The sequence below is a fragment of the Barbus barbus genome (genome assembly GCF_936440315.1).
Source record: "Barbus barbus genome assembly, chromosome: 25".
Classification (NCBI taxonomy): domain Eukaryota; kingdom Metazoa; phylum Chordata; class Actinopteri; order Cypriniformes; family Cyprinidae; genus Barbus; species Barbus barbus.
Genome location: NC_136753.1, coordinates 26,326,217 through 26,351,647, shown reverse-complemented (window position 1 = coordinate 26,351,647; position 25,431 = coordinate 26,326,217). Strand labels below are relative to the sequence as shown.

Genomic DNA, 25,431 nt, shown 5'->3' with positions numbered 1-25,431 from the left:
AGCAGAACATTGCAAAGCACATCCGTTCCTGCTGGCCATGTAGGGCAGAGAGTTGGCACACATGCCCCTATAGCAGTTGGTGGCCACAACTGACCCGCAACCCAAAGCCACGCGTGCCACTGGCCTCCACTGAACCCTCCATTCATCGCACGCTCCCGAAGCCACTTCTCAGAAACAATGTCTCACTGTCCGCTGTCTTTATATGCTAAACTTGATGCTGTTCCAAATTCTCCATTCTTACAATCACAAGACTGCTCATGCTGCACGTATGTTAAAGAAACTTAAAGGAACAGTGGAACACACAAAAAAGATATTTTTAGCAGTCCAAGCTGCTCTTTTCCATTTCTAATGGAAGTGAATGGTGACCACAGTTGATTTTCAGGCTTTCTGCAGGTCCTCTTCCATATTTTATTGCTTAAAAAGTTTCTTCAATCAGAACAGAAAGACTTAAATTCATGTCATGGCATTAAATGTTGCATACGTTAGAAGAAATTTATATCTTCCCTCAGTATTTTTTTTTTTCAAATACAGTTTAAACATCCTTAAATCACTTACTTGAGATGCAAAAGTAAAATGCAGAGCCTATTAGGAGATTTTGATCAATTTCACAGAAAATGTTTATATTTACAGTACATATTGAGCTTTTGTGTTCTCTTTAAATTATCCCTTAAAACCCTAATTTCCCTAATGACTTGTTATATAATTTACATGTCACACGAACAACTATAAAAGTGGTTTTATTGTAATTGGTTTGCCCCTTTTGAAGCTTTAAAGCTCCTAAACATCTTATTTTGTGTTCCATGGAAGAAATTAAATTTATATGGGGTGAGAATGACGACGAAATTTGAATTTGTGGTAAATTATCCATTATATATCTCAATATAGTCCATTTAAATCAGGTTTTTTGAAACGTAATAATGGAGAAGGAAACATTATTATTTCAAATGTTTGCTTAAAATGTTTTGTTATTTTTTATGCAGTTTTATTTGTATTTATTTATTCATTCGTTCATTTTTTTGCAATATTGGCTTACAGATATTTTCTTTTCTGAACCCATTCTTTTTTCTTAAGAACTTGTTGCATTCACATTCATACTGAAAGTATGCATATATTCAAAAATTAAAATGGTTAAAAATCACAATATTCCTCTAAATAACATCAAACTGCAATCTGAAAGAAAAAAAAAAATTCCATAATGGTCAATGGACGATCAGCGCAGGTTTACATTAATTTGTATTGCGTCATAATGTCCAGCAGTACAAGCTCTTCTCATGTTCAGCTCCCTATGTGACTTACATAACTGGTTTCACTTCTGCTAGATTACAACACATTATGCTGACTGATGAGTGAGGCTTCGTAGAACTGGTGTCCTCTATACCGTTTTAACTTGCTGTACGGACATGACATATTATGTTGGCAGGTACTTATCCAAAGCATCTTACAGTCAAATTCACAGGATACTTTTTATCCGCATTCCTTGGAAATAGAACTAAATTTAGCATGACTATCGTCATGCCCTTTCCATTCCCAAGCTCTAAAACTAGCTTTGCCATATGTTTTACATCATTTTTATACAATGAATAATGAATATTTTCTACACTATTTCAAGCCCACCAATCTAATATGCAAATTTGACATTGATCATGCGACTCTTATACAGATGGTCAGATGTTCTTGCTTCCTTTGAAGCACAAGATGTTCTTCAAGATGTTGCTGTCAGGCACTGCAGGCTAAACCATTAATTTTTCATGCATCGGTCATTTTTGAGATTTTAGACTATTTTGCTTCCTTAGCATGTCTTCTTTCAGACTAGTGGAAGAAAAAACATCCACAATACTCAGTATTTAAATGTTTATTTTATTACACTTTATTTGTTACACTTAATCTTTGTAGGAAACCTCGTGCATCTCTCAATGCTAAAATAAAATAAAACTATGAAAAAATGCATTGTATACAAATTGGTGCATATTTAATCAGAGAATGCTTCATGTGCATATTTAATCATAACATATACTCGGATTGAACACCTCAAGTATGGTGAGATCCATAATTCGCCTGTGGAGTCTTGCCTTAAAAGCAAAATATATAATAAATAAAAGAATGCAAATTGAAGCTTGTTTCCACCACAGAATAAAAATTAAAGGTGCATGCGACTTTAAATCTCACAATTTGGACCTTTTCTTGCCATTCTGACTTTTTCTCAGAATTGCACAGATCTGAGAAGAAAAGTCTGAACTGTATGATACATTTTTTATTCCATGGTGGAAACGGGCATTCGTATAAAACAGATGCATCTTCATCAGTAACCTTACAGTTGGGAGATCATAAAGACTGTATTCTGTTCTTATTTGTTTTGTCGGTTCATAGCGTAGGTTTCATGATCCCCACCTATCAACTCAGCAGTCAATTGGCTGTAATAACTATTGCTCAAAAAAAGATGGACGGGCCTTTGAAACAAATGTGTGTGTGAGTGTGAGTGTGTTTGAAATGACAGTTAACGATGGATCTGTAGTAACAGATGTCCCATCGGCCAAGGCATGCTAAGACTCGTTAGGAGTAACTGCTCACTAACTTCTGTCCTATGCGCATAACTAATCACTCCAGACCAAGCGAGGCCTGTTGTCTCTCTGAATCTTTTATGCGAAGACTCTTTATGTCTCCTTAGTTTCCTCAACACCCCGGGAGGCACACAAGTAATCAATAAGCTACGCATTGAGCATCAGACATTAGCATAAACCGTGGCCGCATTAGCTGTGAAGGTTCTTTCTTTGTTTTCATCTCTATTGATCTGCATGTCAAAGCTCGGCTGTATAAATATATATGGCAAATTAGCTGCAGATAACAGCAAACCGAGAAGTCATGCAATGCTCTAAATGCAGTTTGATTTCTCCTCCTGCTCCATCATTATTGATGAGTATGCTATGCTGAGCTAGTTTCATGGATTGACATGTGACCAGCAGCCAGCGCTTAGTGCACACTCAGCAATTAACACTATCTCTGCCTGTCTGATTAATTCATTATTCATAGGGATTAGGACCCATGTAGATTTTCCAAATGCTTTTGCTCAACATGCACATAAATTTTTCAAAGCAACTGGCAACTAGCAAAGAAATTCTATATTTATATATTTTTAACATAGCCATGTAAGAAACCTTCAAATTTAATTTTTACAAATATTTTATTTGTATTTGTGAAATGCGCAAGGTTTCCATATATTCTTAATATAGCCATTAAGGAAGCCTTGTGCTTTCCACATCGCATAAAAAAGAAATAAAATAATGCTTATTTCTCTAAATACAAAATACAAATAATATATATCTGGCCTAAAATAATACAAAATACAAATAATATATATCTGGCCTAAAATAATACCAGTACATGTTCTTTAAATACCTTCTATGTTAAAGGTTTATTTCCAAGCGTTTAAGAGTCGAAAAGGTTTGATGTGTAAAAACACAGAAATCAATATCACATCTTCCACCTCTGAATAAAGGGGTCAAATCATTTTAATAACAATAGACATTTGATTTGTTTTAAAAAATCCTCAAACAGAAAATCATAATCCTGCAAAAGCCAAATCATTCCTTTTGTTCTTCTTTCTATCATCTGTTCCTCTTTTTCCTTTCTTTCCTTCCTGCCCTCATGTTCCTCCAATATCAGATTCATCAGACAGTGAATCATTGCACAGAACATCTAATATTAGAGTTCGGCTCAGTTTTGCAGAGTTTGCAAACTGTCAAGTCTTTCCCATGTTGCACAAAATGTTCAGATCTTCCTTATTTCTTAATATGCAGAAAACGCTCCCACAGATAGACTGGCAATTAATGCAACTAAGCAGTATCCCACATAAGCAAGAGTTCTGTTGTTCTGAACAATCAAATTTGTGCAACGGAACTGTTGCACACTAACATAACCTACTTCTCTTAATATTTCTGCAATTTTTTTCTGCAACTTTTCATAGCTTTCTGTATGCAGAGTCCAGAGAATTGCATTGTGGGATATAGTATACACAACATGATCTGATTGTATAGCCTACTGCATATTTCAATACTGTACACGGAAAATGATCATCGCTGTAAAAAAATAAATAAAAAAGTGTCACTGTAAAACACTCTGCTGCCCTGTTAAATAATCATTTTAGTAAGAGATGCTAAAATCAACACATTAGAATTGTGTACTGTATCCCACAATGCAATGCAATCAAATTAACTTTCAATTTACTGCATGATGAATGAGCTGGAAGTTTTCAACATCTTGATTCATTAAAAAGGGACATTTTTCTTATTCTTTTAAAAAAGACAACTAGATGCCACTTGCTAATTGTATGCATGTAGCATATTACTGTTTTAAAATGATGTCATTCACATAGCATACACATTCACATGGAGTAAGCAGACAAGTATGACTAAAGTCCAGTCAGAGTCTGGAAACATTTCCATATGGAATGAATTGGACAAAAGTCTCTAAAGATTTAGTCTGGAGGTCTCATAGCACAGCTACACCAATTAAACGAGCTAAAATCGGGCAGTTGTGACACACTTCCCGGAAATTGCTCATGGCAGTGTGTTCAGCTCGCTATAAACGTGTTCCCCATTTTATCTTTAAAAGAAGAAGAAGAGGAAGACAAAAAATAATAGTCGTTTTAAGATTCTTGTGCATTTTTAAGAATACAAAAGCTCCACCTGGTGGTCAATATGACCTGCTCTCAGAAACAGTCAGCTCTTTGTTCTGAGGAGAACATTTCGACAAAAAGGTCAGTGGATCAGTCACATGAAATAAGACTGTCTGCTAACAGAGAATGACCTTTAATTCAGAACAAGCTCATCCTCAGGAAAAGCAAGACTGTGTGCTCAATGATATTAGTGGACTAAATAACGTGCTGTACACACTATACACGGTAATTTAATAATAAATCAAGTAAATAAAAATTTATTTTGCATTTAAATTAAACTTGGCAATTAAGAATATGGATAAGACATGATCAAAACTGTGGCTCATATTGATTTAATTTCATTAGCATTGCATTGTGGGATACAGTACTGCATATTTCGAAGATTTAATACACTATGATTAAGCATACACTTATCTCGGAAATTAAAGAGCATCATTTTAATTTTTTTTGTCTAAATTTGTGAAAAAAAGTTTTTTTTTCTGTCCGGTTATATAATCAGTTTAGTAAGAGATGTTAAATTTAACACAGTAGATGCAAAAGTATAGTATACTGCATTTTCGGCAATGTAAGACACTAAAAGTTATTATCTTGGAGGTAAAGAGTGTTATTTCAAAATGTAATTCTGGGTAAAAATGTCATGGCGGTCCAATTAAATAATCAGTTTAGTAAGAGATGCTAAAATTAAACACTAAAATCAGGTTATACAGAAATATGCATAAGATAATAGAGTAGTATGCAGTTTCCATCACAGCCTCTACATCTATGTAGGCTTTGTTTCTATAAATCAATAAAAATGATAGTTAAATAAAAACTAAGCATTAGTGTTGTGCATTACTTCTCCAGTTCCGAATTTAGGTTCCAATTCAACAGTCGCTTATTCACAAGAAAACAGTGCCTGACGTTCAGTGTTACATTTATTTCTCATTTTAAAAACTGTTTTGAACAATCAAAATATAAATACATTTTTCCCACACACAAGATAAACCGGCAACAAAACATGATGAGAACTCTCATACCAAACACCCATCTGCAATCACACACACACACTCGCAAATACACACCCCAGCAGCCCCTGAATTTAGAGTTAAAGGTGCAATTACAAAAAAAACAGACATCTGTACAGACTGCAGTCTCGGTGTTTCCGTACGGAGTTTGTGTGCTTGACGACAGAACAGGATTCCTGTTGAGTTCGCTTGTGTCTTTTCCAGTTGGACAAAGCCTGCTGTTTCTGATTCTCCTGTAGGGACCTAAACTCATTCAAAAGACTGTTAAACCTGCTGGTTTAGTCTGCCAGACTCTGACAGTGTATGACAAGCAGGAAAACTGGTTTCGCGATCAGACTACAATTTTCAAATCAACCAACGAGTGATTCATAAAGGACAAATAAAGGCCGAAATCTGAGAAAGAAAACTTTGATTTGCAGAGGTAAACAACTGTTGCATTGGCGTACTGCTAATGCGAACGTTCGTACGATCCTCCAAAATACAGTCGGCCAGTGTCTTAGTCACAGGTCCTTGTGCGGCTCCTGTGCTTGTGTGCGAGGGGCCCGTGTCGATGGATAATGCTCTGTGCCCACAACAAGAAACAGTCTGGGGGCATTCATTGTGGCATCGTCCCTTTAAAACACAGAGGTTTCCAGACACAGTCATGCACCCGGTGTCCGTGTGCTGCTAGGATGCTTTACCCAGCTCGATCTTCTTCTGTATGGCTCTTGCTGAGTGGTATATCAAAGAATCGATGAGTCCAGCAACTGCAGGAACAGGAGAGAAACGGACTAGGTGAGAGAAACAGAAGTGAGCTCATCTACAGGTACATCTGCCAGTAACATCCCTGGAGTGGTGAACTGATGTTTGCATGTTGCATTCACATGTTATACACAGTAAAGTTGTCAAAACAATGAAATCACACATGAAAGCATGAGGATTATTGAGTGACACAAATACTAATCAATAATACTATTTCTTAAAACGGAACAATTTATTAACTGAACAAATTGGAGACAAAAATGCTAAATTATATTATAACTTTAATTTTAACTAAATTTTAGTTATATTGTAAAATAAAATGACTATTATATTTTTATTTTATCTTGAATTTTACTAGATTTTTTTATAGTGAAGTATTAAAATAGTAATATTTATTATTTAATATTTTATGTAATAATTATTATTATTAAACAAAATTATTAAATAATTATGACGATTAAACCACAACAACAACGACAATAATAATAATTACTATAATTATTATTATTATTCTATAGCCATATTAATATGCAATCACAAAATATTTGTCAATTTGGGCAGCCGTGCTATCTATATATATATATATATATATATATAAAATATATATATAAAAAAAACAATTAAATATTTTCCCCTCAAAACATGCAGACCTATTATAGCTTTTTGAAGTTGGCTTTACTTAAACAACTTCATTTTATTTTTCCAAGAGAATTAAAGGTGTTCACATACATGCTGGACACTTGTTGACTGCTTTTTTTTTATCATCTGGGCTAACTTAGCCATTAAATAGCTTTATATCTACAAAAGCTAATCTTTAGCATTTAAGCTCAAGTCTGTAGGTCAAAAGGTGTTTAAGATCATGAGAAACAAATTCAGTGAAGCGTGTGGAATTGTGTGACTGTGTCTTTCTGAATGTTACAGTTGCTCTTTGCTGCTGAATTGGAAGCGGTTTGGTTGGATTTTACACTCTTCTCATGTACATAATGTGCAGGACGGTTCCGAGCATATAAATGTTCAGAATGCTACCGCCACAGTACAAACAAGCAGTAAAAGGAGGTTTACAGTCTACATTCTTTCGTTCTGCACACACAGTACATTTCTGTCAAAACCACTGAAGTACAAAACACAGAATGGAATCTCACCTGTGAAAACACCTCCTATAATAGCACAGACTCCTGTTAGGAAATGGGTGAAAGACCTGCAGACGAAAACATGAACCACACATTACATTACACTGTTTCTTTCACTCAGAGTGAACTCAATGTTATGCAATTAAATGAAAAGTTAAAAACAAAAACATTAGTTTACACACCTCTGCTTCTCTGTGAATTTGACCATCATCGGAGACAGTTCATAAAGCACAAACACCCCAGGTAAACCCTGATCTCCAATCAGCCCGTTGGCTACTTTCTCATGTCTTGTTACTGAAAACTGGTTTGTTTTAACAACCTAAAGTAAAAGACACTTTTATCACTCATGTCTAACAACTCAAAGATAATAATTCAAGCATCCTAAAGAGTTTTAAACATATTCTCATCTTCTTAATCAACATACTTATAAAAGATTACATGGCTGTACAATTGTTACTACTTCAGTTATTGTCAGTGCTGTAAAACCTTAATAAATACTAAGTACTCATACAAAGTAAGCACAGTTTTATTCATTTTTTAGCTCAGCTCTCTTACCTCTCCATCTCCTTTTACATATATCGTTGGCACAATTTTCACAAAATACTGGTACATCATTGATGCTGTAAAGAGCAAAGAGTGCAAAGGTCAATGTTTTGTGTTTTTTTTTTTTTTTTTAATCAAAGCCATGTGTTTATATTTTTGATCATTTATATTATGAATCTAAAAATGTTTAAGAAAGTGGCTGTTTGATGTTAATATTTAAAAGAACAAACTAATTTGGCATTTCATCACAAGCCGCCTGCAGTTTGATTATTCGCCGCTGGGGAGCACGCGAGTCTAAGCAGGTGATTGGCTCTACCGCTAGATGGCGCTGCAGCGCTTCACATCCCTACATTCTCCGCTTGTACTTCAACACCAACCACTTCCTCTTAAGTAATGGCGTCCGTGTGAGACAGTCCTATAGCAAACATTGGACACTTTTATCAGAAAACTAACTAATAGAGACACTCATATAGCGATTTGTACAAGGTAAGCATACTTTCTTCATATATTACCCCATAATTTATCGTTGTGAACATTACAGTGCTCGGCGGAGTTTTTTCAAGGCCAGAGACCTTGATGACATTTAACGAAATAAACGACTCACGTGCAATAAATTCAGTCTTATACGTTTTAGTTTAACTTTAACCGTAATATTTATTTATTTAAACCTCATAAATAAGCCAATTTCAGTTTCACCTTTCATGTATATAACACGCAGGTGTGTGGTTTATGAGTAAAACGCTAGTGAGCCACCTAAGTTACCTAGACAGCATAGGTACAAGCAACAAGCCAAACATTAAAGTGTTCAATTAAAAAAAAAAAGGTGTGTGTATATAAAACTTCTTTAATTAAACTCATTTTTGGTGCATATAAATAAAACTAGTTTTCAATTAAAAAAAAATTGTTTTATACACATGTATCATTTACACTATTATATATATATAAACTTTTTATTGCATGTTACTAAATAACAAAAGACAAAGCATTGTCCTCTTTCTAGATGCCGGTGACAGTAGGCCCGTATGGACAGACGCAGCCCAGCTGCTTTGATAGAGTCAAGATGGGCTTCATGATGGGTTTTGCCGTGGGCATGGCTGCAGGTGCCATGTTTGGAACATTCTCCTGTCTCAGGTATTAGCAACAGCTGTCATTTTTAGGATTATTTATAATTCTATTATTTGTTATATTTGGTAACATTAACTGCAACTGGTACTCTGGCAGAAAATCAGTTTTAATAAAGACGGTTATGTTTTATCCAGGATCGGCATGAGGGGTCGAGAGTTGATGGGTGGAGTTGGGAAGACCATGATGCAAAGCGGTGGCACGTTTGGAACCTTCATGGCCATTGGGATGGGTATCCGCTGCTGAGATCACACTAATGCCACTTCTGAAATTATAAGACTCTGAACCATTTCTAGATTCATCCCTTTGTTATCATACCCACATTCAAGGAAATAGGTATCAATAAAAACTAATTAAAAAAATTATCTAAATCTTGGGCTCAATCTAAGATTTAATTATGACAAGCTTCCTTATCGGTGTCCAGCAAAATAGGTTAAAGTCAGCTACGTGGGATTGACCTTTAGCAGTGACCTTTCTGCTGTCTATGGAGGGCTGACAATGAAATGACCACGGAGAAGATAAAGAAGGGCTCTTTAATTCTGGACAAATCTATGTTCTCAGCCATTCTTTGAAATACTGATTTTTGCTCAAGGCATGAAAAAGAAATGACATGCACTTACCTTGAGGTGCCGCTATATTAGTACCATCTAAAGGGTTGATAATTCCTGGATAGTCTTTGCCGAATGAAAGATGTTTGATGAAGTGTGTCATGTTGATCTGCGGTTATACCAAACAAGTTATGTTAGGTCTAATATTGTGGGCAGTGGCAGATCAATCTTATTGGAAAGAAGTGAAGCAACTCACATTGTCTAGTCCAAAGCTCTGCAGATCATGAACTGAAAATAAAGGAATCAAATAACAAAATTAATGTTTTTAAATGCACAATTTGTAAATGCATCTTACTAAAGTGAATTTAATTAGCCTAGAAATTTGCACACGTTTCAAACAAAGGCAGAGCGTATTATGTTAAGTGGTCACAGATGCACTTGCTGATGATAATTATGACAAATTAACTGACGCTTTAAAGCCACTGCAATGTCAAATCACAAACTGACTATTGGTTAAAGTCTAAATCTCAAATTATGTGCAGAGAAAAGCAGAATTACTGATGTAGTAACAAGGTAAATTCTAACTTTTCTTGCTATAAAGACTCAAATATAAAAGATCAACTTACTTTCCACAGCATGCACTGCAGAAAGAAGAGAAAATAGTCACTAAGTGGGTTTTGTTTTTGGAAAGCAAAGTTTCAAGAGGAATTTGTGACAATCACTGACCCTTTAAGCTCATTCCAATACTAGATTAAAATTGTAATTGCCCAATTATAATCTTTTTTTCTCTATTGAAATATTGTTTGGCATTGAACCCAGGGTCTGCAAAGGTGGTGTATTAATAAACTGTATATGCACTTAAGCCATTGGAAGAATAGCCTATGCATGACCAAGCATAATTGGTGTTAGTTCTGTACCTTGTTACTTAGAAAGATTGGGAGCTTTAGTGGGAAAGCATAGAAACCCTTTTGTCCCAAAGTTAAAAACCCAGACTTCCCAAGAATCATTTCATTAGTAAAACAGCTTTGATTTACAGCATCAGTGATCAACACCACAAGGTAATGAATGCATAGAGGAAAGGCACACTATATCTTAAAGGCACACTTGCGTAAACAACAACAATAAGAAACTGTTCATCAGCCCAGAATCAAGGCATCTGGTCAATATAAAACAGAATCTGAATTGATTTAACTACAGATTCTCAGGTGCACGGACTGATGAACGGTTTTGAGAAAGCAGGCAGAAAAAAGCGACATGCATTGTGTATTTCTCTACATAAATACAAATGCAGATCTCAAGACAGCACTGAATAGCTCACCATGCACTTCTTTGCATACTAAGAAATGAGAGGCTACATGAAGCATCTGACTACATGCAGAAAATCAGTCTTTCAGGTCTGATGCATATTGGCACATAGACTTAATATAAAAGCTGTTTCAATTTAGATTTTTGAGAGAACACAAAACAACTAATCTGGAAACGAATTAACATGCCTCTGCATCAGACCTAAGAGCTTTGGTTTGTGTTCAATTCATACTTCACAACTACACCTAAGCCATTACCATGTACATGAGACTGCTGGAAGCTCTTTCCAGGGGCAAAATGGAAATTTCCTGCCACCTGGCGAAAGATACAGGAAATGTGATTTCTTTTTTTAAATAGAATGTACTTGAACCTAATAAAAATACTGATTCACAGGGCTGCATGTTACCTTATTGACCTCCAGAAAGCCGTAGACTTGACATCCCTCATTCTTCTGTTCCTGCATCTTCTGGCTGAAGCCCTCTCTCTTACACTGCTCAATGGTGTCAGGGGTCTTAAACGCCCAGCCACGCCGCCGGTACGCCTCCCGCACATCATCACAGGTATTACAACACCTAAAGAACAACCAGTTAGTGTCTTAAAATCACAAACTCTTTAGCCCTATATACACCTGCTATTAATATCAGGCGCTGATGCAAAAGCAATGTTGTTACTGTCACCTAAAACTATTAATAATTGTTTTTTTTATTTATAATAAAGCTGAAATATAAAATGGAAAACTTGAAATTAGAAGTTTACAATACAAATATAATTTTAAATTTGAATTGAACGGACAATTCATCTGTCTACAAGGCTCTTACTTTCAACAAATAAGTGTGAATACAGAGGCCCTGAAGGAATTTTAAACTTGTAATTAATCTCCTCTGCTTTCATTCAGGCAGGTGGTAATGAATGTGAGCTATTTTGACTATGTAAGCATCTGTCGATTTACCGGATCGTAACTATAGCTTTCAGAACTGGTTTCATGCCTGCAGACAGACCTGTTCTACCAGCAGCTTCCCCATCAGGAAACCTCTGCTGCTCTGTATGTGGTGGTGGTGCGTTATCAGGTGAAACTCACTTTAAATCGTCCGTCTCAGCTCCATAACAGCTCTCGCAGCGGTCAGGATCCAGCGTGCTGGGGTCAAACACCCCTTCCTCATCTTTCCCCATATCTGCACAGGAAACAATAGAGAGGACAAGTCAAATCATTGCCTATATGCAAATTATGTTTGTAACTATCCTACTTTTATTTACAGTTTTTAGTATTAGATTTTATTTTAGACTTTACATTTATTTTAGAATTTAATTATTTTGTTTTTGAAGGATTCTGTTATTTTGAAGTTCATAAAGGGCGCAAAACAAGAACCATAAAAGTATAAAATTGGCCATATTTCTCTTTTTTACTTTCATTTATACATTCCTTAAAGTATTTTCTTTGTGTGTGGAAAGAGTTAAACTTGAATGCATTAATGCGATATTTAAGCTTCAGATTAAATCACTTTATGAGCATCTTACAGGAATGATAATGTACATTTTTTTTCAGCAGTATATCAGAAAACAAGAATATCAGCTTGATATGATGATGCTGACCGTGTTTTTCAGCCTCTCCTGTGACTGGCTGGCCGTCTTTGTCGAGTCTCTGTTTAAATAAGTTATGCTCCACATCTAGTTGCTGTTCTCCTGCTACGTCCATGGCATCAATGCTCAAATCTAAGAAAACAAAATCACAAGTGTAAACAACCCATGCACCCAGAGAAAATAACCTCAAACAGTTTGAGTAAATATCATGAAGTCACCATCTTCAGTTAGGTAAGTATCAGTTTGCTTTTTTCTCTTGTATGGTTTTAGTGTATTATGAACAACAGGAGAGTAACTTTTATCTACAAATTATGCAAAAGATAAATCAGAACAAAATGTTTACTTACAGGCGCAAGGCATATGTGGAAATATAACATCAATGTTGATTCTCAGTTTGTCTCCTCTGGAAGTGTCTACAAATAGTTCAGGATGGACCTAAGAGGTGACATCACAGCCAGAACTCAAATATATTCCATCCAAACTTTATGAACAGCTCTAAATAGTACTATTAAGAAAATATAAATATACACACACTATAGACTGACAGATGTCATGAGATTGAGTTATATTAAATAGCACAAGGTTGTATGAAATCATTCACCCACCTCCTTAGTGAGATAATACTGTAGTTCAGAGAAGAACAGAATCAGCATGATAAGTCCACTGATGATGGTCACTATAAAGTGAACAAAGAACATGTGAACTTCCTAAAGACTGATTTACATGGCATTTAAATCACAGTCACATTAAACATGACTCTTATCTCATACGGTTTTGAATTTATGCGCCCCAGTGACACTTTCCATTCAAACTATATTCATTTTTGTGTAATTTCAATATGTAATTATATGTGCATATTTTACGACTTTATGTTAATTAGCCTGTTCAGCAGTGCTTTCTCCCCATGAGCCTGTGTGTATGAACGGCGCTCAGCCGGTGGAGCTGTCTCACTCACCCGTGGCTCCTCCGCATGTTTTGATCCTGAAGTCCTCTAGAGTTTTCGGATAAGCGTCAAATTGTTTAAGTTTATTTAACGCATCCATTCTCCCTCTCGTGCAGCGGTAAAGCTAGCCGTCACTTCGATTTCCAGTGACCCATTTCCGGTACATGGAGGAAGTGATGGAATCCTCTCAGCCAATCAGATTCCACCGCGTAGCTGGAGCTTCTCTGGTATGTTGACCCTCTAGTGGTAGATTTCTGAAATAACTGCACCTTATCATTATAAAAACTTTATTATTAAAATTTTTATATTATACCGTAACGTGGATTTTAAGGCCTCTTTAATATATTATTTATATATTAGCCATTTCACTTTTGATACACCCATGTAATTACAGACAAAATGTAGGCTCAGAATTTGTAAGATCTGCACAAATTATAACCAGCAACACGTTTTAATTAAATTTATAGATAATATCACACATTTTTGTGGTGTTGTTAGATTGGGTTACTTTTGTAAGTGTAATCTGATTTTGAAATTTTGTGGCCAAAGTAAATTATGCACTGACCCCTAGTTTTATCTCTCTATACATTTCTTATACATGTATATATACTTCATTCTCACTTTCTTTGTTCAATAATTTAAGTGAAACTATGTGGATATATTAAGTTGTAAATGCTTATGTTTTGTACCTCCTTCATTCCAGTATTTTCTGCTGTATTAGTCAAATTTAAGAATATTATTGTTGTTTTAACAGTTCAGGCATTATTTACAATTATCTTGAGAGGTCTGGCTAAAATGTTATTTACCCAGTGTTGTCTTGATTAATAGTAGTGACTTCAAGTCTAAAATATTAAATTAGATCCGTAGTTATGAAGATGAATGTGATGCCTGTGCATGTTTATCTAGAGAAAGTTATAAAAACATTTAAAACAATTATGGCTCTAAAAAAGTATTCTGCTTTATGGTGCCTCTCAACCTTCAGGAAATCCAGAGAACAGCTATTGTAGTTGATTTACTACATTTTATACACATCTAAACTAACAGTATCTGTTCTTATAAAATTCCAAAGTTGGTATGTTACTAAAATCACAGGTCATCTGCTGATACTGTAATTTTTAATGAATGGCTTTAGGTTTGTTTAGGTTGCTTTGGATAAAAAGCACCAACTAAACAAATAAATCTAAATGAACAAACAGAAAGAATTATGTCACAAACTGCCAGATTTGTTATAAGAGGGCATTAAGGTATACCGCTTTTATTAAATATTTACACAACAAAGTGTAGAGAACCTACTACAAGGACAGATCTCACAAAGCACAAGGTGGTTGCAAATGTATTGTTGATTTTCGCCTCTGCACACGCCCCTTACAAACAACCACAAATAATTCATTGAGATAATATTTATTTTACAGTAAAACATCATAAAGGTTGTCTCCGGTCCCACTCCCCAAGTCATTTAGGAGCAAGGACACCTATTTGAAAGGATGTCCAGCAGTTAGTGATGATGGCAACCTTATATTGAAGCATTGCGCATTCTGAAAAAGATCGGACAATCGTGAATCAGGTTTTTACGTTGTGTCAAGGCCTGGTGAAGGCTGCAGTTTGGCTTTATTTGGGAGGCCTGTAGGCGATCTTTCTGCTCTTCATCACAGACCACCTGTGCCTCTTCAGGTAGTAGACCAGGGGAACAAGTATGGAGGCACCCATCAACAACTGCAGAGAGAATCAGAGAAAAACAATAAGCACTATTTTTATTTTTAGTGACGGTGATTTAATGAGAGATGCAACATCTCTACATGCATGTTTTGCTTTTCTGTTGTGGGCATTCAGTATTGCAATTCCCTAAAGGGCACAACATAAATCTAATTTTCCACCAACATCTGAAAAACAATTACCTGGTAGAGATGAAAAAGAAAAATACAAACCTTCAGTCCCATACGTTTACGCTGGTCATGTTCTGGCTCGGCCGCCCACCTCAGGAAAGTACAGACATCTTTAGCAACCTGGCTCATGGTGGCAGGGGTTCCTATGGAGGAGAAGCTAGTTATTAAAATCTTACCTATGGCATGTCATACATATAAGGGCAGTCGTGGCCTAATGGATAGAGAGTTGGACTTGCAACCCAAAGGTCGTGGGTTCGAGTCTCAGGTCCGGCAGGGATTGTAGGTGGGGGGAGTGAATAACCAACACTCTCTCCACCCTCAATACCATGACTGAGGTGAGACCCTTGAGCAAGTCACTGAACCCGCCGCAGCATTGGCTGCCCACTGCTCCGGGTGTATGTTCACTACTGTGTGTACACTTGGATGGGTTAAATGCAGAGAACAAATTCTGAGTATGGGTCACCATACTTGGCCACACACCACTTCCCCTTTCCTATAATTCAGTAGATGCTCCCATTTATATTTAGCCATTTAACTTTCTAATTTATAGGCAAATCAAATTAGATAGGATCATTTACAGCATTTATGGCACAGAATTTAATCAATCAAAACTCAGAAAGCATGAAATCTAACCCACGAGTAAAATAAACTGTTTATGAGAAAGCCATCGGCGGCTTGACAAATCTTTTTATATTCCCACCTTTCCACCAAAATGAAGTAAACAAATTCAAAATAAATGCACAAAGCATAGAAAGGCAAAAAAGAAAGAAATGAATTGAATTAGTTTAATAACAAACATACGATTGATCTGTTGACAGTAGGGCTGCACGATTAATCGCATGCTATTGTCATGCGCATCTCATCAGTAAAGCCGGTTCTTTGATTAGCGGTAAATCTCCATCACCTGCTTTCAGATGGAGCGGCATATAATACACGGAGCCGTAGATCGCTGACAAGCCACGCAAAATCGCGTTCATAATCGAATGCGATTTATCAGCGATTATGAACGTGATTTTGCGACAAAAGCATGCGATTAATCATGCAGCCCTAGTTGACAGTCCTAGAAGAATTATGAATGTGTGTGTAAAAAGGGGTAGTGATAAAAGAAAACATTAAAAACTCACCATCTTCATACTCGAGGATCTCATTGTAGATGGGTGGTGCCATACCAATGGCCTGGCCAGGGAAGTAAGGGTTGTAATAAAGGCCCTCCCTCACAGCCACACCAGCTGGAGGGTCACAGTAACCGGTCAGGAGAGAAAACACGTAATCTTCCCCTCCATGCCTGAGCGAGAGAGAGAGAGAGAAAGAGATTGTAACTATAAGATCATGATGAAGAGGCTTTAGTGATGCTTGTGGTAATTCAGATGTCAGAAATTTGTGACAATTTTTTTTTTTTAAGTGTAAAATAAGAATGACTTTCGCACCTGATCAAAAGTAATCCATTACCTGGCATTCACAATATAGCTGAGGTCAGGGGGCAGAGCGCCGTTGTTGGCAGCACGGGCGGCCTCGGGGTTTCCATAGGGTTTGGGGAAGTAATCTGAGAGTTTTCCCGGTCGGGTGAACATCTCTCCACTGTCATCAGGACCATCGACAACTTCAATCTGCATAACAGAATATTAACATTACAGACAAAGCACACAGTACAGATGTGTGTCGAAGATATTAAGTTGACCATCCCATTAACAAAATCCCTCTGACCCTACGCTATTTCATTTTCCAAGAGAAAATGTTAGTGGTGCTTGCTTCTGTGTAAAATCTGCCACTACAATAGCCAGGATGTTGCTAAGGCGGTGGTTTTTATTGTATTGCTTCGCCCTAACAGCAGTGCAATGAGACAATTATTTTGTAGTTGTGTTTGGGTTAACATCTTAAGAAAACGGACCTCTTCAGCCAGGGTCTTGACCTCTGCCTCCGTGTGTGACACTCCCACCAAGTTACGGAAGGCCAAGTACTCCATACTGTGACAGGCCGAGCACACCTGCTTATACACCTGATACCCACGACGAATACTGAAAAACACAGCCATTAGAAGATTGGTTAACTCAGAATATTTGGATACCTCTGTAATTTAATCTACTGGCCATTTATGTGTTCGCGTCCTCCTATACGTCGTCAATAAGAACAAATATTTATTGTACTGCAAGGAATATTCAGTTGTGAATATGCAATGAATATATCTACGCCTACATTTATCTACTTTTTGATTTTTTTAATGGAGCAGTTTATTGAATCTTTACACAAAAATTACTTTACTTTCATTGAGTATCATATTTGATACATATGGCTCGTATATGACAGTAAGAATAATAAGATTTTTATCCAAATTTTACAAATAAACTTTCCTCAAAAGCCTGATGTATCATATCTGATAAGGACTTTTTAACATGACTTTTAATAAAATGACGTATGAATAATCAAGTACACCCAAGTTTCCTCTGCCCAGTAAATGTTCTTACATAAACATAGAAGCTATTCTTACATTTTACTTTATAAAAATCAATAAAGAATTCACATGTAACATGACTTAAACTATGCGAGAGGACCTTTTTCTTGTTAAAACAACAATGAGCTATCAATCAGACAACAGATGGCATGAAGTAGATTGTGTCTAACAGGTTTTCTTTTAACAATTTCAATGATGTTGAAAATTTAGAGGCCTTAGAAATCTGCATATCAAATATGACACAGTAGGCTGGATAGAGTTAAGAACATCTTCTATTCTTTAAGGTACCTGGCATGGTCGAGGGAGGACAGCAAGCCGTTGTGGCTCCAGGGGTATGACGGTGGGTGCAGCTCCAGATCAGAGGCCTTGACTGACTGCTGCAGCATCAGAGCCAGACCTGCTCCTCCAGTCGTCAGCACTCCAATCGCAGTCAGGGCTATCTTCCGTCCCTTCGGCAGGCTAGCGAATGACATGTTGGCCTAAAAAGCAAAAATTGTTGGCTAGGATTACTTTTCAGTTAGTAAACTGATGGATAACTACTTAAATACAGCTGATTATTCCACAAATATGATGCACACATTAAATATATGAAGGGACCAATGTAAGATGAGAAACTGAAATATTACCATAATCATATACAAATGAATTTATATGGCACTCCAAGGTAGTAACAAGCAGTCATGTCCAAAAAACAAAACTATTAAAACATATAATGACAAATTCTGCACCAATGAAAGAAAACCCATTAAAACACCTTATAAATACACTAAGTTCCATAATTTGTATTACAAATATGGTAGAGTACAAAAATTTAAAACTGTAAATGATGTGTGAAATTTTTTTGTATGATTTCTAGGTCACTAATCAAATACACAAACCTGTGACTTTTACCAAGTTAAAATCTTTATGCAAAACACAGAGCAAAACAAAAAAATATTAATAATATTCTCAAATAATGTCAGATGTCACTGGTCAGTGGAGTTTATGCCAGCTCAAATGTTGCTGTCATTAAAACAAATACTTGAACGTTATGACATTCGCTTTCAATTCAACATTCGACTTAAACTATGCTAGGAATACAATTTATAATTAAATTATTTGTAGAGATCATATCATATGCCAAACAGTCAGAAATAGTTTATATGTTGTGTTAAAACTACGAGGATATATTAATAATGTATTAGATGTCACCTCTCAGCATAAACTCAGCTCGCATCAGTTATATGTGCTTTTTAATCCAAACACACATGCTTTCTTACAAATTACCCTCCTTAGTAAACAGTTAATGTGCTATGGCACTAATATAAAAGAACAAACATCATGATGCGAATGTAATGAGAGCCACAGCTGCTGTGACCTTGCTGTACATAATGCACTGTAAGAGGACATGCCGAAGAAATAAGACGTATACTTGCATCCTTCACACGCCAAAATGTGAAAATCAAGCAAATAAGAAAGAAAAGAGAACATGTGTCCATACCCGTGGAGTATGAATGTTTTTGGATGTGTTCAGGAGGGTTCTCCCGGTGCCGGAGAACACGAGCACACGGAGCGCCGCCATGATCTTGACTCTGCGGATAGAAAGACGCTTCCGCCGGGAGCAAGCCATCCTGCCCCTCCCTTCCCTGAAAATTACACAAGGTGTTATACAACTCACACCTTATGCAATTTAACATTATATTTTACAATTATGGAGAATATGTGTTTTATTGTGCTCAACTGCTGCGGTATTTCATTTTAAAAGCGTTAGATTGAGAGTGTATTTGATTGTTTTTTATATAGCGCCACTTAGAGGTTGGAGGTGTGTTTAACAGCATCGTGCTGAACAAATAGTGCCTGCATCTGCCATCAATTTTGAATGAACGATATAAGTGCGATATAAGAATGGATGATAAACTTTGCTACTTTTGCTAAATTCATTACTCACTGGGTTTGATCTTGAGGCCTTATATTTGCTAGCAATGTGTACATTTTACCATGGTAAAGTGATAGTGTCACATGGTGTTCTGATATGTGTTATGGAATTAATGTACAGTCAGGAGGTCAAATTAAATATGTTTTGTTGTTGTTGTTTTCTATTTAAAATTAAAATTGGCATTTTTTAAATGAATTTGAATTTAAATAATTTAAGTTTTAATTTAAATGTTATGTATTTAAGTATCGCAAAAAACATTTTATTTATATAATTAAATAAACATGACATTTGCATTTATTTAATTTGATTTGTTAATTATATTTTTATTAATTTTATTTTTTATATCATTTTTGTATTATTATTATTTTAATTTAACCTGATCTAATCGATGATAAAACCTATAAAACAATATATATTTATATTTCTCTCTGGCGTTTTTTTAAGTATTGTAATTGCGCTATAATTCCTGTAGATGGCAGTGTGCAACAAGTGTGTCCAGCTCCAGTGAGCCCTAAACACTCAATAGGGTGGATTAAGTAATGTGGGACACTTTTTGGAATTTTGAAATTTGCATCATAATTCCATATGAAGCCAAAAACAATATATCAAAATGTTATATCATTATGAAATCCCCTAGATGTTCACTATCTAAATGCAAAGACATTTTCAGATATTGTAATCAAAGGGGAAATGGCATACAGCCAAATCGTTTAAGAATTTGTGGATTTTCTAATGTGGGACAGCTCATGCTCAAATAAATCTGAGACACTATGTTTTGGGTTATAAATAGTCAAATTTTTACAAAGTAAACTTCACATTTAACAATCCTGGTTAAATGTGGACACCGCATGTTTGCTTAATTAACTTAGTAGGCATGCAGTGTGTTTGCTGTCTTCATAAGTCTAAAAAACTAGTAGCCTATATGTTTAACATAAGGAATGATAAATACAATCATATAACACAGAAATCTTTTAAATAATTAATTTAAAAAAAATGTCAGATTTCTGGCAGCAACAATAATAATGTAATCAAGTCAAAAATGTAAAATTGTATATTATAGTATATTTGACTGTCCCACATTAGTCAAAATATGCTGTGCCACTTTTGAAACATCCTTTTCTAAAGTGAGACGACAAAGATTGCTTCAAATAGAAAATATTCTGAACACATTTGAACAATATTATTGCAAAATATAAATTAATAACAATAGAACATTGTTTTATGTATAACAGATGTATAACATTCATTTTATGTTTAATTCAATGTGTTACGTGTCGTTTCATTTATATGTTTAGGATTGAAATGTTGTATGCATTTGTCAATTTTATTTAATTTCTGTATTTTCTTAAATGCGTGTGTATAGAGTACAGAGTTTTAACTTTTAGTTTTAGTTACTTTTTCTTATTTGTAAGTCGCTTTGGATAAAAGCGTCTGCTAAATGACTAAAAGTGAAGTAAAGTAAAATTAATTGTGAAATTTTATAGAAATTTGACTGAAAATTGTTTCTATTCTATTTTTTCCAGTGTGGAAAAGAGTCATTGTTCATTCACACGACATGAGGGTGAGTAAATGATGACACAAATTAAATAAAAAATATTCTTTACTCTGGAACATCAACTACAATGCCTTCGATTTATAATTTAGGCCCTTCGCTGTATCCCCACGACCTTGAAACGGTCCCAACAAATGCAACTGTCCCCACCTGCGTTTGTAATATGGGTCCATATCTGAAAAAGCCAAGCAGCAAAAGGGCCCTAAATTGGCCACCGTGGCAAGATAAGCCTGTGGAAAATTGAGCGTGTCCCACAGGACGGGAACGAGGCTGCAGAGAGCGGGTTCAATCAGGTACAGCAAACAAGCGCTTTCAGAGGCCAGGCCAGGCATTGGAATTTTTATACAGCTTTATCTGATTGTTTGGAAAATAATAGAATTTTGATTCCTACTGACACTTACAATTTAGCCAAGGCCGTAATCCCTGATATCACAATCGATTTCAATTGATAAAGCCTTGTTGCTGTCGTAGAATGAAGGTATGCCTCAGATTAAACATGATAAAACATACTACAATGAATGCACCATGTATTTCAGCGCCAGCAGGAACGGTATGCAATGTCTCGATTCTATGAATGTGCTTTAAAGGGATTTATCTTAACTGACATGTTCCTTTTCTCACTCCTCTTTGCTCGCTGGCTACAGTGTAATTTAAAAATGAAAAGGCAGAATATACAGGGGTCATTCAGAAGTTAGGTAAAATGAAAAGATTTGATTAAATCTCAGAAAATACAGCTTCACTTCAAGCACAAACCGGCAGAGAGAGAGTAAGGTCTATGTACTTGATGATAAAAGTGTCATCCTAAACCTCTATTAGAGAGTTTTAATTAGAGTTTGCATTGCAATAAAGCTCTTTATGCCTCCATTAAAAGGTAGATGCACTTTGTGTAAGCGTCTAACCCACGATCCTCTGGGGTAAGTCTAAATAGATGCTTTACCCTTGAAATCTCCTGAGGCCAGCCTTCAGCTTTGCTTGTATGCTCTCAAATGCTGGGTTAAAATGCTGCCTGCAGTCATAGTAAACGATAAAACCTGTCCCTATCCGCTCCCCAGGGGTGAAAGTTAAGGGACATCTGAAAGAAAGGCAATGTTTCTCTGAGATGGCATGATATTAACTCCCCTTCAATAATAAATAAAGTTAAACATCTTCCTTTTTTGGCTTGCTCCAGATAAATTTTTCCCGAAGGAAGATTTTATTGCTCAGAGGTTATTCTTTCAAAGCTCAGGAGACTTGTTGGCACTTTCCACAAACGGGGTACAAAATAGGGCATAAAACGGCTGAAAAATAAAGTAATGTTTGTCTTTTTTAACAAATGATTTGGAATGATGGTGTAAGACCTTGAGAAAATGTTGTTTACCAACCTCAGAAGGTCAAACTAAATAATATTTGAGGAGTTTTTATTCTCTTCATTTTATATGGGATTTGCATTCTTCATTATTCTTAAATTTAAACTTAAATAATTTAAGTATATAAATAATTTAATACATTTTTGCTATAATTAAGTAAACAACATTTACATTTAATTTAACTCAGATTAATTGGTCCCACTTTATATTAGGTGGCCTTAACTACTATGTACTTACATTTAAATTAATCATTTGGTACAATGCACTTATTGTGTGCATACATATTCTTACATTGTACTTATATTTTAAAAAATGCCTATATGTAGTTACATCTGTAACTAATTTCTGTAATTACATTTATAATTACACTTTTAACCCATCCCTTACACCTTAACCCACCCTTAAACCTACCCATACCACCAAACCTGTCCCTAACCTTACCCGTATCCCACCTCAATAGCAGCAATAGTGTGTTGCAATACAATATGAACACAATAAGTACATTGTACTTATTTTTTTATTTAAGTACATAGTAGTTAGGGCCACCTAATATAAAGTGTGACCGATTAATTAACTTAATTTCTTATTAACATAAGCATTTTTTTCTGTTTATTTTATATGGGATTTGTCTTATTTTCATTTATTTTCATTAATTAATTAATTAAATAAATTATTTATTTATTTATTTATGTTGCAACAATGAAACATTTAATTGAATTCAAAATTTTAATGTAATTTAAAATAAGATGATAAAGATATCTTACATATTCAAAACCTATTTAATCAATCTAATCTACATCTAACAAAAACAAAACATATACATAAATAGTGCATTCAAAAATTAATGGGACACGAAAGTGTACTGTATTTGTAAAAAATGGCTATTGGTTGTTTCTCCTTAAATTCCCTTGGAAAAATAAAAAGAGACACAAATGGGACATTTTTGACACTGTAAGAATATATAAAATTGAATTGCATAGCAAAGATTATTTTTTAGATCTTAGAGAAATGCCATGACAAATATTTGTGTTCATATTAAAACTGATATTTGATTGCACAGTTCGAGACACTGAGATCTCTTCTGAAACTCTGGAGACATATCTGATAAACCAGAGACTAGAGCAAAATTCTCCAACTGAACTAGTAACTGAGATGTTCCTTCATGCCCTTATTCATACTACTGACGCAAGTATGAATATTTGTAGATTTGACAGCAATTGCAGTTCTCAAGATCCTGTATTTGTTATTCCATTATGACACACCTGTCCCATTTTTCATGGATGGAAATTATATATATTATGTGTTAAAATGTCAGGCTTGGACACACTGTTGTGGAGGGGTTATTAACCCAGGCGGTTGCCATAGTAACCTCCCGTCTTGGGGGCAGAATTGATGCTAGAACGACATGGTCAGACAGACAGGTTTCACTTTTATAAAGCTTTTCTTTCTTTCCACCGTGGAGAAGTAGTAACAAGTCTGGGTGTACTACAACAATCATAGTACCACCACCAGGCATGACGACCTGTCCGTCAGCATTCTTTCAGTTATAGAAGCACATGACAGAAGTGTAAAAATGTCTTTTATATGTGCAACTCGAAAAACTACAGAAAACATTCACAATTCTTTTTGCATGCTGATATACCGATGCTGATGGAGATCTATTCAGGTCCACTCTCTTAAAGCTCTGAATCCATTGATGTATTTAATATTGATGTATTTTTAAATATGTAAATAGAAACAGATGAGCCAAAGATCTAATGGTAATAATTAGTTTATGATTGCATTCTGATTGCAGAATTGTAAAGCTCCAGGTCCATTGTGCTTGTTTGTAGAGCTGCACAATTTAGACAAAATTATATATCATTTCAATATAATTAATAATAATAGTAACAATAAGCGTTATTGTTTTTTCTTATGGTTATTGCTATTGCTAAATAAAACCGATTGTAATATTTCCAATTGTAGTAATTTCATTAAAACCAATCAAAATTATTATTGTAATATTTCACTATAAAATAATTACAATAATAATTATAATATATTTTTTTTACCTTACAACTGTAAAAACAACAACATTACTATAGTCCTAATTTCGTCATTTTCAAACGTTACACCATCAAGGCACATTTATAATGCTTCTCGTTATGCAAATGCACTTTATCCACTTTTTTATGTTTTTTTTAACATAGTGTTTGTAGCTTGAATGTGTGAGTCTTACGGTGCATTCGCTTCCTTTTAGCTGTACAAAACAGCTTGTAGCAATTATAAACACTGGTTTGTAGTGCAATTAATTTTACCATTTAGTGCATTACTAAATAGTATTTAGTAACTACTCTTCCGTACTAGTTAATTACATATAGTCTCGTGTAGCCAGACCTTCAGACTGACGGCAAAAGGTCTGGGAACCCTGAACGCTTTGAATGACAAAGGACTGCCCAAAAAGCCATATAAATGACAAGTATTTTGTTTTGTGCCGCGTCATGTTTAGGGGGGTGGAAATATCCCCACAATAACAGACCAGTCTGTAAAACTCTTGGACTTATTTTAAAGAGTCTATGCCGCAAACGTTACATATTTCATATACACTATATTGCCAAAAGTATTGGGTCACCCCCTTCTAATGAACATGTTTGACTACTTTAGTAATGTTTAAGCATATAATGATATTCTAGGGAATTGTGTGTTTCTAATTTTATAGCA

At 35.3% G+C, this 25,431-nt stretch overlaps 3 protein-coding genes across 5 annotated transcripts; 1 reads left to right on the top strand and 2 right to left on the bottom strand.

The window, feature by feature from the left end:
* Window positions 1–5,569: 5,569 nt before the first annotated feature.
* On the bottom strand, window positions 5,570–13,753 carry LOC306845346 (endoplasmic reticulum-Golgi intermediate compartment protein 3). 2 transcript variants are annotated; one of them, XM_079378085.1, is made up of 14 exons: window positions 13,599–13,753; window positions 13,249–13,319; window positions 12,991–13,078; window positions 12,656–12,775; window positions 12,144–12,237; window positions 11,472–11,637; window positions 11,323–11,380; window positions 10,387–10,401; window positions 10,017–10,048; window positions 9,833–9,929; window positions 8,103–8,167; window positions 7,730–7,866; window positions 7,560–7,615; window positions 5,570–6,422 (listed from the first exon to the last, which is right to left on the bottom strand). In XM_079378085.1, the coding sequence occupies exons 1-14, from the start codon at window positions 13,684–13,686 to the stop codon at window positions 6,343–6,345; spliced, it is 1,167 nt and encodes a 388-aa protein (XP_079234211.1). In that variant the 5' UTR covers window positions 13,687–13,753; the 3' UTR covers window positions 5,570–6,342. The 2 variants fall into 2 exon arrangements, with proteins under 2 accessions (XP_079234211.1, XP_079234212.1); XM_079378086.1 differs by lacking the exon at window positions 10,387–10,401.
* LOC306845347 (reactive oxygen species modulator 1) lies at window positions 8,439–11,460 on the top strand. 2 transcript variants are annotated; one of them, XM_079378087.1, is made up of 3 exons: window positions 8,439–8,576; window positions 9,091–9,221; window positions 9,350–11,460. In XM_079378087.1, exons 2-3 carry the CDS (start codon window positions 9,091–9,093, stop codon window positions 9,456–9,458), a joined length of 240 nt encoding a protein of 79 aa, XP_079234213.1. In that variant the 5' UTR covers window positions 8,439–8,576; the 3' UTR covers window positions 9,459–11,460. The 2 variants fall into 2 exon arrangements, with proteins under 2 accessions (XP_079234213.1, XP_079234214.1); XM_079378088.1 differs by having other exon boundaries at window positions 8,454–8,576; window positions 9,074–9,221.
* A 1,057-nt stretch (window positions 13,754–14,810) lies between the features above and the next one.
* Window positions 14,811–19,671, bottom strand: LOC306844967 (cytochrome c1, heme protein, mitochondrial-like). Its single transcript, XM_079377434.1, has 7 exons — window positions 19,399–19,671; window positions 18,207–18,397; window positions 17,358–17,484; window positions 16,919–17,076; window positions 16,594–16,754; window positions 15,512–15,612; window positions 14,811–15,299 (listed from the first exon to the last, which is right to left on the bottom strand). Exons 1-7 carry the CDS (start codon window positions 19,525–19,527, stop codon window positions 15,195–15,197), a joined length of 972 nt encoding a protein of 323 aa, XP_079233560.1. The 5' UTR covers window positions 19,528–19,671; the 3' UTR covers window positions 14,811–15,194.
* Between the last annotated feature and the right edge of the window lie 5,760 nt (window positions 19,672–25,431).

Coding starts and splice junctions, on each gene's coding strand:
- LOC306845346 (XM_079378085.1), bottom strand. CDS start 13,686: ATGGATGCGTTAAATAAACTTAAACAATTTGACGCTTATCCGAAAACT. Junction 13,320..13,598: donor AACATGCGGAGGAGCCACGG/GTGAGTGAGACA, acceptor TTCACTTTATAG/TGACCATCATCAGTGGACTT. Junction 13,079..13,248: donor AGTATTATCTCACTAAGGAG/GTGGGTGAATGA, acceptor GTCACCTCTTAG/GTCCATCCTGAACTATTTGT.
- LOC306845347 (XM_079378087.1), top strand. CDS start 9,091: ATGCCGGTGACAGTAGGCCCGTATGGACAGACGCAGCCCAGCTGCTTT. Junction 9,222..9,349: donor GGAACATTCTCCTGTCTCAG/GTATTAGCAACA, acceptor TGTTTTATCCAG/GATCGGCATGAGGGGTCGAG.
- LOC306844967 (XM_079377434.1), bottom strand. CDS start 19,527: ATGGCTTGCTCCCGGCGGAAGCGTCTTTCTATCCGCAGAGTCAAGATC. Junction 17,485..18,206: donor TCCTCCCTCGACCATGCCAG/GTACCTTAAAGA, acceptor TGTGTTTTTCAG/TATTCGTCGTGGGTATCAGG. Junction 15,300..15,511: donor GTAAACGTATGGGACTGAAG/GTTTGTATTTTT, acceptor TTCTCTCTGCAG/TTGTTGATGGGTGCCTCCAT.